Source organism: Mustela lutreola, chromosome 9 (assembly GCF_030435805.1).
Source record: "Mustela lutreola isolate mMusLut2 chromosome 9, mMusLut2.pri, whole genome shotgun sequence".
Lineage (NCBI taxonomy): Eukaryota > Metazoa > Chordata > Mammalia > Carnivora > Mustelidae > Mustela > Mustela lutreola.
This window is the reverse complement of record NC_081298.1, coordinates 28,889,149-28,905,479: the sequence shown is the minus strand read 5'-3', so window position 1 is coordinate 28,905,479 and position 16,331 is coordinate 28,889,149. Positions and strand designations below refer to the sequence as shown.

At 42.8% G+C, this 16,331-nt stretch overlaps 1 protein-coding gene across 1 annotated transcript in view; it reads right to left on the bottom strand.

The window, feature by feature from the left end:
* Positions 1-16,331, bottom strand: part of TMC2 (transmembrane channel like 2) — a 62,584-nt gene that overhangs the window by 12,808 nt on the left and 33,445 nt on the right. The window contains exons 9-15 of the mRNA XM_059134342.1: positions 15,453-15,600; positions 12,089-12,277; positions 9,105-9,284; positions 7,471-7,620; positions 5,286-5,414; positions 2,687-2,754; positions 1,629-1,868 (exon numbers count right to left, since the gene is read on the bottom strand). Coding sequence (XP_058990325.1) covers positions 1,629-1,868; positions 2,687-2,754; positions 5,286-5,414; positions 7,471-7,620; positions 9,105-9,284; positions 12,089-12,277; positions 15,453-15,600 — 1,104 coding nt within the window. The remainder of the gene's footprint in view (positions 1-1,628; positions 1,869-2,686; positions 2,755-5,285; positions 5,415-7,470; positions 7,621-9,104; positions 9,285-12,088; positions 12,278-15,452; positions 15,601-16,331) is intronic.

The following is a 16,331-nucleotide window of genomic DNA, read 5'->3' as shown; positions in this document are numbered from 1 at the left end:
GTCTCACTGAGAAGGTGACCTTTGAGAAAACACCTGAAGCAAGTGAGAGAGAGAACAGCTGTAGAAATATCTGAGGAATGAACTAACTGTTGGTGAGTTTTGATGAGAAGGGTGACAGGAAGGCGGTGGCAGCCATGTTTCCTTCTGAGTTGTTTTCAGATTCCTTTCCCTGCTCTCTGGCTGTAGGCTGTCAGGGCCTCTCAGGGTAGCAGATGAAGCAAGGGTGGGGCAGAGGGCAAGGGTCAGGCATGGCTTAGGCCTGCCCATGGGCCTCCTTTCTGGTGGCAGGTAGGCAGCCTGAACAAAGGAGTACTGGCATTTGAATCTAGAGCTCAGCCCTCCAAACCTTGCTTAGGAAGAAGTCAGGAGAGGGTTCTACCATTCCTATCATGTGGCTCTCCCTTCAGCCTGGCATCCCATCTACAGCTCAGCAAATTCTTCTTCTCTGGAACTAGTCACCCACCCCACCCCCAACCCCATTCCTTCCACCTGAACCTCTGTGCAGCCAGATCTCACTCTGCCACGAGCACACCACTAATGCCTCTGAGCATCACGGCACTCACTGGGGGGTGGGGGGAGGGTACACACCACAGGGCTTTAGCTACATAAGTCCCTTCTAAATGGAAAAGTACCAGGGCAGCATTTCCCCATGTGTTGATCCACTATGGTAGGCCCAGAGCCAGGACCAGAGTGAGCTGGGTCAGGCCCTGGGACACACAATGGAAGGAGCAAGCTCAGAATCGGTAACTCACCCACCTCACCCCACTCCTGGCCCTGGATGAGTGTTCCATGAAGAGTCTATGGTCAAGAAGGACAGAAATGCTGGCTTGCACACATTATCTTATTGCATGATTCTTCTGATCCATTATAAAGAGTGTGCCCCAAGCATTTTTAAGTAAGAAGGTGGCAGATAAAATGGTCAGCATGTTCCAAACTGCTTGAACCACAGAACTCCTTCTTATGAAGTAGAGAGATGGCTTTATTTCCAGAGGGTCTTATGCTTGGAAAGAGAGCAGCAGATGCATATTATTTCTCAATGTACCTCCTTATCTCATTACTTATACATTCTTTATACGATGCCCAGTCTCCTAAACTGGTCTGACTTATACCCTGAACCCACAGTGCTGACAAATGCTCTGCAGGGCATGGGGACCCAGTCAAAAGTCTCAGTTGCTGCTTCCCGTGCAAATGGCACTTATAAATGTATGGTTATTTCATCTTCAGACTATTCCCTCCCTCCTCTTACTCATCCTACGGTAAGGTAATCCAGAGCAGTAGACTATCCACATGTTAAAAGGTCAGAGCTGCACTGTCCAATATAGTAGCCATCAGCCATGGGAGGTTATTTAAATTACAGTGAATTGTAATGAAATAAAGAAATTCAGTTTCTTGGTTGTCATTCCAATGTTCAAGAGCCACACATGGCTGGGGGCTACCATATTGGATCACGCAGTGATAGAACATGTCCATCCTTGCAGAAAACGCCATTGAATGGCTCTGATGATTTGCACAGAGCTCCACGGCCTTTTGCAGGCTGATAAGGTGCTAGAAGAGGACATCTGAGCCAGGGCTCCCTCAACAGACTGCTCTGGGGGAAGAGCTGCTCCCATGCAACCAGGACTATGCACCTGAATGGTCCGCAGTCAAAGGAGGGCGGGAGGGACATGATGGTGTAAGCCACCGGCAGGAGGCTGAGGAAGAGCACCAGCAGCAGAAGGCCCATGTAGAAGTTGTTGGATCGGGAAGCTTTGAACACGCGTTCGTGGGGCACATTGCTGCTCATCACTGCCCAGCACTGGAAGTACATGGAGGTCAGCAGGCGCAGCACGTTGATGCCTACCAGTCCTGGAGCATAGAAGGAGCCCATCCTGGAAGGGCAGAAACCACATACTCGGTTGGCCCCCCAGAAGGTGAGGCCAAGGAAGGATGACAGGAGGAAATGGGGTAGATGGATTAGGAGCATGAGGCCTCACTGTCTTCCCTGCAGGTTCTGAAGGCAGTGGTCTCCCATTTAAGCTGGACATTTATTGCCAAGCCATAGCCACCCATTCCTCAGGAGAGGGAGATCTCCAAGCACCACTGGCTTGGGTTCTGACCATGAGGCACCTAACAAATTATTTGGCCTCCTGACTCTTTCTCTGTGGTTCCCCTAAAACAATAGTGCTACCCAGAAAAGTATCTGAAGTTCTTAAATGAAGAGAATGGGACACCAGCTTTCAGTGAGCCCTCAGCCTCTTAAAAGTCTTTGGTTGAAATTACTCAGCCTTTTCTTCTAACCCCCGCCTCAGAGGAGGAAGACCCTTGGCTCCTTTCCTCCTCCTCTCCTACCTATTTTCTCCCTCCTCCCTCTTCCCTTTCCTCCTCTGTGTCTCCTCCTCTCTCCCTTTTGCCTTCTCCTTCCTCCCTTCTCTACTTCATCCTTTTTTCCTTCCTCCTCCTCATTCCCCTTCAGGCTTCCTCTGTTTCTCTCCTTTCCTCTTTGTCCGTGGTAGCCCATGAGTAGGCCATGATATGGTCCTGGTTCTCATCTTGTCCTGTCCTCTATTTGTCATCTGAAAGGAGGCAGTTCAGAGAGGCCTGAGGATTTGTCTAACCTCTTCCCCCAGCTAGCTGGGAGGCCAAGCCTGAGATTCCAGTTTTCTGACTTCCCTGATGAGGTGGTCCCCAAACAAAACGCATAGCTCACCAGATCATTCCTTGGTTGAAGATCAAACCAAGTACATTTCCACTAATATCAAACTCAGCATATGACGGCTGCAGGGGGAGGCAGACAGAGAGAAAGGAAGTTGTTAGGCATTAGCTAGCCTCCATGACCAGCCAACTGGCTAAGCCAGGGACACTCCATCCCAAAGAGCCTGCTCTGGTGATCTGAGAGGAGCCTTGGATTCATGGTTCTGTTTCTTTAACACATTTTCTACATTTCAAGGAAAGTTTTGAAATACTTGAAGTTGAAAGTTTTTCCAATTACTTTTTCCATTAAAAAAGTGAGAGATTTTAACCTTTTAGGGCCTGCAGGCCAAATGTGTATTCTTGGGAGGACCCTGGCCCCAATGAGAACATTTTATCAATGCTCTAATCAGAAATTTACCTTAAAATTATAATCAAGGAATAAATCTAATAGGTAACCAAATGCAAATAGTTAAATGAGGGATCAAATGATAGTTTTAAAAGCAAACAAGCAAACACAATAATTAAACCACTCCTCCACCTGTCTTTTCTCCTTATCATTTTCCTCTAGTCTGAGAGTAGTTCATGCAAAGGAAAGAGTTCAGCCAGACTCTGATTTTCAGAATGTTGGAGATTTGTCAACTATTTGAAAGACTGCAGATTGTGTGAGCACTGGGGAGTGAGGGGTCCTCAGGCAACATGCTTAAATCGACTTCCCCATTTGTCCTCTGGAAATGGAAGTCAAGAGAGACAGAGAGGAGGAAGAGGAAGAAATTAGGAGAGAAAGGAAGGTCAGGCATGGATCAAAGGAGGAAGAGGAAATGTACATTTTCCAAAATAAATGAGGGTTTAGTCTTGGGACCTTAAAATGAAATGTTTAAAAATATTTTTGAAAACTTCTCATCTGCTGTGTTTTGTGTCCTGGTTAGAAAAATTGTCCTCACCCCAAGATTGTAACGTTATATACGGTTTCTTTTAGACATTTATGATTTAATTTTTTGATGATGAAAACTTTGATGTACCTACAATTTATGTATGTAGATGAAATGGGTGAGAGATATAGTCCCTTCCCCCAGTGGTCAACCAGTTGTCTCCACCCTTTGTTATAAAATCCTTTCCCATTGGATTGAAAGACTGCCTTTATCTTAAACTAAATTTCCACATAGATTATTTCATATAGATTGTATTTCTGGATTTTCTATTCTGTTCCATTGATAACTTTGGCTGTTCCTTAGTACTAGTTTTAATTATTATAGCTTCATAATATGTTTTAACATAATGGTAGGTCTAGTCCCTTTCATTTTGCGGTCTTAAAATTTTTCCTGGCTATTTCTACATGTTTATTTTTAGACTGAAATTTAGTATTATTTGGGGATATTGTTAAACTTATAAATTAATTTGAGGGCAATGACATCTTAGCAGTTTCCTTTTGTCCTATTAAAGATGGCATCTTCTTTGAACATGAGGTTCTTTCAACCTTGTTCTCGGACGAGATTATGAAGTTTTCCTCACTGTGAAGAGAAGTTGAGTAGGCTTGTGCAAAATTGTGGCTGGCGACTAAAAGAAAAAAAAAATGACAGAAACCTGTACTGCAGCCCTTACCTAGGTCAGGTACCTTACTGCAGGTCATGATGAAGATGACACGGGTAAACAAGATATGGAGATCAGTTAAGGGGTAGTGCTCCTCCCAGCCCCCAACAACAGTGACATAGGGACAGTGAGTGAGGTGTTGTGGAAGAGACACACACAGGACAGAGGAAGCCAGACATTCTGCCTTATCACAGAAGGCCACTAGAGAGAGGAGATGACACACATTTAGAAAAAGCAGTTTCCCAGGTAGGGGAGGAAGAAGAGTATCTCAGGTGGAGGGAATGAGTGCAAAGAGATTATCAAAGCGTAATCCAGAAGATAGCACCAATGGTTACTATGTGCTTGGTTTGTCCCAAGACTTTCTGAAACATTCAGGTCCACCTGCCCTCTCCCACCCCAGGATTTCATTATAGTCTCAAAAATTAAAAACTACCATTTCTAGGCTGCCTGGGTGGCTCAGTTGGTTAAGTGTCTGTCTTTGGCTCAGGTCATGAATCTCAGGATCCTGGGATCAAGCCCTGCTTCAGGCTCCCTATTCAGCAGGGAGTCTCCTTCTCCCTCTCCTCATCCCTCGTGCTCGCTCTTGCTCTCCCTCTCTCTCAAATAAATAAATAAAATTAAAAAAAAAGAAACTACCATTTTGTCTTATCCACTTCTGTTACCATTCCTACACCTTGCTCGGTATGGACTCCAAAGGAGGGTGGTCTTTGCCTTCCCTAATGAGAGTTGATGTCACTTTGGCATTTCTCTACTACCATCTGCTCAGTACCAAAGCATGTGATCTACCCTTCCCATAGGCCAAATGTGAGATAGGAAGGTCATACTGTTAATTACATGGGGGAAAAGTGGAGTTTCCTCTCGGAAGGCAAATAGGTCACTTAAAGGAAATAAAGATGAAATGCTTCACTATTTTGCAGAGCAGAGACTGGCATCAATTATCCAAATAAATGCCCAAGAATGCATCTGACTATATCAGATAGGATGGTTGAGACCCCTCTCTGTGGGATGTTCAAGAAATGGTGACCTACAAATCCAGCCTCCAGGTCCCAGCACCAACAGTAGTTCATGAACCGGACAAAACAAGCCCGCAGGAAGTCCCCCAGCAGGATGGTGATGTACGTTACCAGCATGTCAGACACTGTCAGCCTCATAAATTCCTGCAAGGGGCAGCACAGGAAAAAAAAAAAAAAAAAGCATGGTCAGGGTCAAACCTTGTCCATTTCTCCCAGCTGACTGCAGCCACGCAAAGTCTTCCCTACCCACTTGAATCTTTTCTGTGACCTGCTGGTTCTTGGTGGCACAGAGATGGTACAGAAAAAGGACCCCAGGCTTTGGAAAATCCTTATTTTTAGTTCCCAGTTACCAATCATCTTTTGCTTTTGGAATAGTCTCTGAGCCTCTCAAAGCTGATAGTGATAACAACCTTGCAGGGTTATTGGGAAGCTTAGCAATTATGCATGCAAATTGCCTGGGACATTGGCAATGCCCAGTGTATGGCAGTTATCAGCACTATTGCACAGAGAGAGGATCTAAAAGGCTCCCTCCTTGCTTCCTGCACCTCCTCTGAAATGTAGCTGCCCCCAGCTACCACTGAATCTGACCATCGTCCCTGGGGACAAGAGCCAGCATTCTTCATCTCCTGCTAATTGGATTTTTGGCTTGTCATACAGAGATAATAATGCAGGTTTTTTCATGAGGCACATAGTAGAAGAGCCAAAAGCAAAGTTTTTCTCTGCTTTATAGAGTGTATATAATTTATTAATTTAAAAAATTGGAAAAGATCTACCAGGCATCATCACAACCTTTAAGACATCTGTCTAATAGCCTTGGAGTTCCTTGGGGGCACAGGGTCTGTTTTATTCATTTTTGTATCCTTCAAGATGATTAACGAATGTTTGCTGGATGAACGGCTGATGAGTTTTCAGGATTATTCCTCAATAAGAATTCAAGTTAATGCTCCTAAGTATCAGACAAATCAACATGTATCAAGTCTACTCTTCTGTGCAAGGTGATGCTCTGGGACCTGGGGTGGAGGCGGTGAAGGATACAGGTGAGCAGGATGTAACAGCTCAAACCCATCATTACTGACATGTTCAGAAAGAGACAAGCTTTAACCAGTGTTGGGAACAGTGACGGGCATTCAGGGAGGAGGGCAAGAGAGACATCTTCCAAGGGTCCGAGACAGGACATGAGAAATTCTATTGCAGAGTATTCCAAAGGAACCACGTATGTAATGGACTCTCTTTTGCCTTCTAAGGAGGGTGGGTTTTATTGACTTGAAGACTCTTTCTCTATTATACCCTGTGATGGCTTTAGAAATGCAGGAGCTTGGGAAGCTGGATTGCTTTGTACATGAATGTACAGAGGAGGAGGATTTCAAGAATATGGGGGGAATCTGGACTAGAAGAGATAAGAAATGGCGAGTCTGAGCCCTCCACGGAGGAACTAGGGAAAAAAGTCTCCTAGGACCCCACGGGAAGGAAACTCTGCTACAGGAAAATATCTGCTGGTGGATTTATAGGCAATGTTTGATGGGCTATGTGATACATCCCTTCCTTCATTGTACTTCACCACCCTCAGTTAAAAACACTGCTGTCTAATGCTTTGTGTGATTGGGTTCTTCAGGGAACCCATGAAGAAGTAATAAACTCTGCATCTCAGTGTGGTGGCATAGGAAAGAAAAGCCCTGGGCAGGAGATGGAGTTGAGGAAGAAAGAACAGCTGATCCCTGTGTTACCTGAAAATACTTCAAGTTTCTGCCCAGGAAGGCAAAGAACATTAGCCTTTGAAGTCCATACTATGCAAGCTACTGGAATGGTGGTGACAGTGCATAAGGTGAAATGGTAGTTGTTAATATTTGGGACTAATGAAAACCATCAATTCTCTTTACAAAAATGCACAGATGCATATATGGACACGGATCCTGCCTCCAGTTTTTAGGAGTATTTATTCCTTATTTTGAGATGGAGAACCATAGGCTTTCAGTGAAATCTGAAGTAAGACTCTAAATGAATCCAAGTGGTATTAGACCAGTGAATGGAGCATGTAGAAAAGTATGTGGGATGCTGAAAAAAAATGGGAAAGAGAAAAGGTAAAAGTTTCCTAGGAAATACTGGCTTGACGTTTTGGTGTCTTAAAAATAGAAACATCCAGAAAGAAATAACAAAGAACCGAGAACAGGGATCACTTTTGCAGGACAACGTAATTACTCACAATGCCCACTGCTGTCTCCCAGCAAGAACCCCGGGGCACATCTGCAGGGTGCAAGGGTGGCCGGGGGACACTCTCGTTCCAACCCGAGGCGTTGTAATAGTTAAACAGAGTCCAGTGAGTGATGTTCTTTATTGTCTCTTCATTAGAAAGCTGGAATGAAAGATGGAAATGTGGGGTTGGAAGGAGGCAGGGATGGTTCAATTGTTTCCAAGGGAACAACAATTAAAGCTAGAATATGCCACCAGTCTGCCACCTAGCCTCTGCCTTACCTTTCAGTGGTTTCTACAGAAATGCCCTCCCCAGCCTTTCAGTCTATACAGGAGAAGGGGCATTTGGCTGAAATCCTTGGGTCTTTTCCGTGAGATTTTTTCTAAGTTACTATCTGTCTGTCCATCCATCCATCCAACCATCCATCCAATCATCTATCATCCAGTGGAATGCTGATCATTCTTCTTTTGAGAGTAATGTTTTTCAGGATCTATTCTAGGCATGTAAGGTAGAGATGACACAAGAGTGAAAAAGAAAGACAGGCTTCCCTCAGAAAGTTCACAGTCTGGAGGTGAGAGAGGTGAACAGACAATTATAGAATAGAGTGATAAGAGCTATGGGAAATATTCCCCAGGGACCAAGGAAATCCATATCAGACCATGGGGCCACAGAGAACTTACTGGAAGCAATGACATCTGAGACAAAACCTCAGGGAGGATTAGTCAATGAGTTAAACATGGGGAGAAGAGTGGAGAGACAGGCAAGAGAAAATTCTGTCCCATGGAGGAAGTGTGAGGTTCAAGAGAGCGGAAGAGTTCACTGGGGTAGGATGAAAGCCAGAGATGAAGGTGGAGGGGTAGGCAAGTTATTCCATGCTTAAAATCTTCCAATAGTTTTCTGTTAAACTCAGGTAAAAGTTCATACAGCTCCGTAATGAGAAGGTAGAGGTGGGGAAGAGGACCATCATCATCTGACCCTTTCCTTGGATTCAATTTCCCCTTCTTCCCTCCACTCTATTCTTTGCTATCCTACAGTTCCTTGTTTGCACCAGCTGTTCCCTCTGCTTTTTCCAATGTCTGCTAAGACTCCCCAGGTTGGGTGGGGGGAATTCTGGAGTCCCTCCTATGGACTGTCATGCTTCCCTGGGCTTGCCCCCACTGGAGCACATGCCACAATATGCTATACTGAATGAGTCTGTCTCCCAGCCGAGATGTAAATATCCTTGGGACAGGACTGTGTCTTGCTGTCTGCTGTACCCTCAAGGCCTGATATAGTGGGTGCTCCATGACCGTCTAGTGAGCAGCGATGGAAGGTGGGGTCAACTATGAGATATCATGTCAATAGACACTTACTTTATGGCAGCTATGATGCAATATAGGAAAGGCTGCAGATAAACTATTAAGGATACCAAATGACATGTATATGATGTAAAGAGACTACCTAAAAAAAAGACAGTAATGACCTGCAACAAAACATTAACAATGGTTGTATTTGGGTAATAGGATTCTGGGGATACTTTTTTCTTCATTTTACTTTTCTCAATTTTCCAAAATTTCTTTAATTAATAGGGATTATGCATAAGGAAAATATAGCTGAAAAAGGAAATCTCATGGGCACCAGGGATTAGAGGAGTTTGTGGTCTTTACCTTGAGATGAACATCATCCATCAGGGCCAAGAGAAATGTGTAGAGGTTCCCCAAGAAGAGTGCAAAAATGCGTCCCAGCTGCCACTTTAGTCCAATGCGCGGGTGATAATTCTCCAGAGCAGCAATGGTTTCAAACAAAGGGGGACAAAACATACCAAGCAGGGACATCACAATTTCTACCTGAGAAATCAGTAAAGCCTGGATTACTTGGGTCATCTGTATCACTTGTTTGGTCACCATCTCTGTACTCCCTAAGGCCATGCATCTCCATCTCCTTGTTGCCCCCTCTTCCACCTCTGGAGATGCCCTCAAGACTCCACAACTTACTATGTGACTGTGACTAAGCTGCCAACATGCCTGGAACTGTCAGCCTATGTCCCAGACATCATAATTGCTCTGTGACTGGATGCTGTCATGATTGTTGCTATTGGTATTGATAAAAATGGCAAATTTTCTTTGAGAAATAAATGGGTTAACATATGGAACAGTTCTTTGTGTTCAGTCAAAGTCATGAGCTGGGCAAGAGTCACTGTGGTAGCTCTTATCTCAGGAGCACGGAAGACAGGAAGCTGAGATCACAGAAGGGAACTAACAGCAGAGGGACATGGTAAAAAGTATGGCATCTGGAGTCAGTTCTCTGGGTTTGAGCTCCAGCTCTAACCCTTGCTGGGTTTGTAACTTAGGACAAGTTACATAACTTCTTTGAGTTTCTTGTTTCTTCACATGTAAAGTGGGAATGACAGTTTTTTATTGTGAGAGTCAGATGAGATTGTGGACATAAGTCTGCTAGCCTGGAGCCTGGTAAGCACTAAATTTGGCTCCAATTTTGGGAGAATCCTGACTTGTATAACTGAACCTGACCATGGTAGCATATTTTTTTTTCTTCAAATAAAACTGCTCATCTAGTACAGAGTAAATCCTTGAACAGCTGACCAAAGTGCAGGTGGGTCGACTCTTCTGGGCTGGTTCTGACACCCTTATACTCTATCACACTGTCTGTTGGCTTGGCTACTCATCACCTTCACAAATGTTCATGCAGTGTTTCCCACCTGGACCCAGCCATCACTGTGGTGTATCACTGCACCACATCCACCACCGCCCTTCTTCACATGTGTGTTTAATGCATAGCCTAATTCCTGCCTTTCCCACAAAGTCCCCCTGCCTCTCCAGCTCACATAGAACTCTCCATCTGGCACACATCTGTAAACCAAAACATCTTAGTTGATCACTATTCCTGCCCACTGCTGTTCATGTTTTGGTTTATTCTTGTCAAGTCTGCTTCCTAAGGAAACTGCAATCTGCTTAAGGGCAGGATTCATCTCAGGCATCTTTTGTATCCCTCTCATACCTTAGTGATCTGATGTTTTAGATAAATTAACTGTAAAAGCATGTAGCTTAAAAACATTCATTCTGATTATTGCCTTTATTTTAAGAAAAGAATTTATTTATTTACGAGAGAAAGAGAGAGCACAGAGGGAGAGGGAGAGGGAGAGGGAGAAGCAGATCCCCACTGGAGCAGGGAGCCCAATGTGGGGCTTGATCCCAGTATCCTGGGATCATGACCTGAGCCAAAGGCAGACACTTAACCACTTGAACCACACAGGTGCCCCATTATTGCTTTTAAACCATAGCTTTAATCCATTTATATTTATTGTAATCACTGACATTAATCTATCTGATTTTATGCTTTATATTTGTCCTACCAGTTGCACATTTCTTTTTCTATCCTTTTTTGCTTCATGGGAAGAGATAGATTCTTTTTTATTATTTAATTTATCTAGCTCATGATTCTGTAGATCAGTAATTTTTCTCTGGGCTTAGGTAGGTGGTCTTTTGCTGGTCTCATGTGGATTCATTCACATATCTATGGTTCAGATGGTTGATGACTTCATTCATATGTCTGCTAGTTGACTGGCTGTCATGTAGAGTGATGAGATAACTGAGCAATATGTCTCTCATCATTCAACAGCCTAGTCTGGAACTGTTCACATGGTGGAGATCTTAGGGTTTCTAAGAGGGTAAGTTCCAAAACACAAGCATTTTTCAAGTCTACTTATATCATGGTTGCTATTGTCTCATTGTTAAAGCAATTCACATGGCTAACCTAGCTGGATTCCAAGGGTGGGGAAACAGATTCTACCTCTTCATGAGAGGAGCTAGAAAATCATATTGCAAAGAAATATAGGAATATAAGATGGGGAAAAACTTGGAGCCATTTTGCTAACTACTAAAGATGTTAAGTTCCCAAAAGAGATTTATGAACTCAATATAACCATAATGAAACTTTAATGAGTTTTATTGTGGATCTTGATGAGAGAACTCACTTTACCAGATATCAAGACATACTTTAAAGGCATAGTTTATCAGTGTATTTCTTAGGGCAGGCACAGGTAAATAAATCAGTGGTATAGAATAGAGAGCTCAGAATCACACTCATACATGAACAGATACTTGATTTAACTTTATACTTGATTTATGACGTATGGCACTGTAGAGCTGTGAAGAAAGGATCACCCTTTTAATAGTTGGTGTTAAGACAACTTATTATTCAGTTGACTGACATGCTAATTATAATCCAGCTTTAATAACCTATAAGAGACTAATAAGACGTGACTCTTTTTTCAAATGTTCATTCTACTTAACTGGAAAGGGATGTGATTTCACTTTTTAAATATGTCCTATAGGGTGGCTCAGTCATTGGGTATCTGCCTTTGGCTCAGGTCAAGGTCTGGCCTACTGGGATTGAGTCCCACATTGTGCTCTGCGCTCTGCAGGAGGCCTGCTCCTCCCTCTCCCACTCCCCCTGCTTGTGGGCCCTCACTTGCTGTGTCTCTCTCTGTCAAATGAATAAATAAAATCTTAAAAAAACCCCAAAATATGTCCTATAATCTAGATTTTCAATAATTCAGCTGAATTGCATAGGAACCAGTATAATTTTCCATGTTTGCTCTCAGCATTCACTTCTACAGAGACAGCCTTTTTACCTCATTTCTTTCATACCAGCTGACATTCTGCATTTTGGAGAATTCCTGGGATCGCTTCACCACAAAGTAAATGAGGTACCCACTTCCACACAAACAGCAGATGATAAGAAAATTGGCCAGGACCCGGAGAAATCTTGTCAGATGAATATTTTCTTCTTTGTTACTCTCTTGTTCATCCACTATTGATTCCTTAATGTGTGGAAATAAGATGTGAGTAAGGACAGGCTAGGAACAAATTGGGTTCCTGAAATGACTGCTTAGTATATTATCATAAATGAAATAATCCAGAGGAGGTGCTGCAGAGCACTGTTGCCTTATGGAGAATTTTCTTCCTTTCTTTCTTTCTTTCTTTCTTTCTTTCTTTCTTTCTTTCTTTCTTTCTTTCTTTCTTTCTTTCAAGTTTTACTTATCTATTTTTTGATAGAGAGAGAGAAAGAGCACACAAGTGGGGGAGAAGGGGCTAAGGGAGAGGGAGAGAGAGAATTTCAAGCAGACTCCTCACTCAGCATGGAGCCCCATATGGGACTCAACAAGCAACCCAATCCCATGACCCCAAGACCATGACCTGAGCCAAAGTGAAAAGTCCAGTGCTCAACCGACTGAGCCACTCAGGCGCCTCAAGAATTGTTTTCTTTCAGAAGATATACCTTGTTGTTATTCCCATTTTGGTACACGTGATAACAAAAGCTTAGATTTATTGAATACCTACTGTATGCCAGTTGTGGTGCTAAACACCTGTTTTGTATCACCCTCATAATCCCAATAACAAACCAACGTAGTAATTTCTATTATCACCCATGTCATAGATACTTGGCCCAGAGAGATCTCAGCAACTGTCTGACTGGGATTGTTTTAAAACTATAGAGCAAATAGATTAAAATGACATGTTAACAATACTGAGTCTTCTAATTCAGGGGCCAGCAAACATTTTCTATTCTAATAGTAGGGCCACCTGGGTGGCTCAGTCAGTTGTGTCAAACTCCTGATTTCAGCTGGGGTCATGATCTCAGGGTTGTGAGACTGAGCACTGCATTAGGCTAAATGTTCATTGCAGTGTTTCCTTGTCCCTCTCCCTCTGCCAACTTGTACTCTCTTTCTCAAATAAATAAATAAATTAAATCTTTTAAAATTTTAATTATTTTTAAAAGATATTTATTTATTTATTTGACATAGAGAGACACAATGAGAGAGGGAACACAGGCAGGGGGAGTGGGAGAGGGAGAGCAGGGAGCCCAATGTGGGGCTCGATACCATGACCCTAGGATCATAACCTAAACAGAAGGCAGACGCCCAGTGACTGAGCCACCGAGGCACCCCTAAAATCTTTTTTTTTTTCTTTTTAAAGAGCCATTATAGTAAATAGTTTTGGCTTTGCAAGCCATGTGGTCTCTTTCACAACTACTCAACTACCCCATAATACATGAAAGCAACCACTGACAATATGGAAATAAATAGGCATTGATTTGTTTCTATAAAATCTTCTTTACAAAAGTAGGCAGCAGGTTGGATTTGCCCCTGGACAATAATTTGTTGATACCTGTCTAATCTATGAATATGGTATATCTCCCTTTATTTAAGATTTCTTAATTTCTTTCAGAAATGTCTTATATTTGTTGTTGTTAATTCTATTCTTAAGAATTTTAAGTAATTTTATTGTAAATGGGATTAAAATTATTTTATTTTTTAAAGAAAATAATTTTTCTTTATAATAATAATATAATATAATAATAATTTTTTATTTTCTTTTAAAATTATTTTCTATTTTGCTGTTGTATATAAAAATATAATAGTCATATATATAATATATATATATTTAATTTTAATTTTAATTTTTATTTTAAGTAGGCTTCATGCCCAGCATGGAATCCAATGCAGGGCTTGAACTCATGACTTTGAGATCAAGACCTGAGTTGAGATCAAGAATCAGATACTTAACTAACTGAGCCACCAGGCACCCTTAGATTTTTTATTATAGACTTTGCATCCTGCATCAGTAACTCTCTATGAAGACAGAAATAGTTCATGGTGGACCCAAGACAATAAATGAGGTCTCCTGATTACCTAAGTACTGGGAAGGAGACTTTTCTGATCAATGAACAGTTACTGTATTCAGGTCCAGGTTTAACTAATTTATCAAGCAGTTAATATACATTAGCTCTGCAGTTTTCATATATGCTCTGTTATATAAAGTTATTATCTCTGATTTTAATAGACTCAGAGAAAAAGCCCTCACCTTGCCAGATGTTCAAAGGGCTTCAGACATAGGCACTGACCTTCTTTTTCTCTCTTGGGTAGGTCTGGAGGAAGAGGCAAAGCCTCCGTTGACCCCTCTTTTGCCTTTGGATGCTCCAACAGTGCCTCCCCCCCCCCTCCACCCCCGCTCAACTGCTGCCAGAAGGAGAAGGGAAGAGAGCCTAGTCAGCTCCCTGCATTACCCACTGCCAAGCTGTCAGGACTGTGGGCTCATGAAACCCATGTAGTGAGCTGCTCAGCCCAAGCTCTGCCCCTGGTGGATGTACCTGCCCTTTGTAGGCATTGGTGAGTGGGAAGCTGCCAGGAAGGGCCAGAAGAGAGGAGAGGGAAGAAGACAAGGCAATTAAGCGTGTTGTAAATCTGACCTTTGGCAGGTCCTGGGGGAAAGAAAGTCTGATCAGATGGGAGACATATTGAACTATAAGAACTCCAAATGGTTTTTATAGACATGGAGGAAATAAATAAGATGTGCCGCTCTTCAACATACTAGCTTCTGTCTTCATTCATTTGTTTACCCCTAGGTTTGCTTTTATTCTAAAAAATAGAGATGTGTAGGCCACTTCACATGTCTTTTGTGAATAAATTTATGAGGTAATTAAGTAGGAAGTTGCTGCATATTTAATTGACTCCTTTCACCCACACAAACCAGAGTTCTCAACTCTCTCTGGGGTTTCTAATAACTCAGAGAGCCTTTAAAGAATTTAATGCCAGGAACCCCCCAGCCCCTGACCAATTATACTAGAATCTCTGGGGGTTTGGGCCCAAAAGATTTTTAAAGCTGCCTAGGTGATTTAAACATGCATCAAAGGTTGAGAAGTGCAGCCCCAAATGATTCCTTCCAGTTTCTCTGGCAGAAAAAAGTTCCACAAGGAAACAGTCAGGACTAGGTCCCAGCAACCAAGATTCTCTGTCATATTACGAAACAGATGTGGGTACCAGTCATGGGCATTTTGTCTTGAAGGCTTGAGACCGCGGCTCACACCTCTGGTAAAGCCTTTTCCACAAATTACTTGGGGATCTTATCTATCATGCCCCAACTTTGTGAAGTCTCCTAATGAGCAAAGGGACCCAGAATGCCTCGAGGAAGTGGGAATAACCCTGGGACACCTACCTTGAAGCTGGTGGTAATGGAGGCATATTTATTGTCGGCTGTCTCTGAATTCCCAATCAGGTAATCCCAGCTGGTGAACATCTTGAAGCTGAACGTGAAGTTAGCACTCTCCCCCTCACTCGCACTGCCCTGGGTATTGCTGGCCATCCTGTAGGGTGCATACCATTGCTGTTAGCCCAGGGGAACCTTGGCCTCAGTTGGGCTGGGGCACAGGTAGTAGATATGCAATGAGGGGAAAGAGCCAAGATGATTCAAATTGAACTATACCCAGGGTGCCTTCCCCCCAGATTCAGAGTTCACAGCAAGCACACATGGTATCATCTGGACAATGAACCACTGAACCACGTTTTCTACCCTGACATTTGACTTCCTGTGGCTAGACTCCTCTGCCAATGTTGTTTGAGAACTCTTTGTGGGAACTCAATTCTCAAACCAGAATATCCTCTTCTAATTCACGTATCTTCTTGAACAAAAAAGATACTTATTTTCTGATATAAAACCCAACAATCCCTGAGGTAGTTGTTATGGAAACCAGTGACATGTACATCCTTCTCTTAAGCAAACTTGGTTGAAAGTCCCTTGGACCTGCCTCGTTACCCACCCATTTTATCCTACCTAGCCTCAACCTTGCTGTGGGAATCAGAATTTCAAGCAGATCCTCTCTCAGATACAATGTATGTATGGTAGAATTTGTTCCTCTTTATCTTATGGGATTTGCTATTCCACGGGCTTAGTTGACTTAGGTTTTTGGTTCATCAGGAAAACCTTCTATACACCTATACTCATCTGGGATAATAACAGGGAACATTGCAACAAACACAAGAGCTAAGAATAAAAGCAAGCCTATCCCCTGATAGATCTGGATGGGCAGCCACCCAT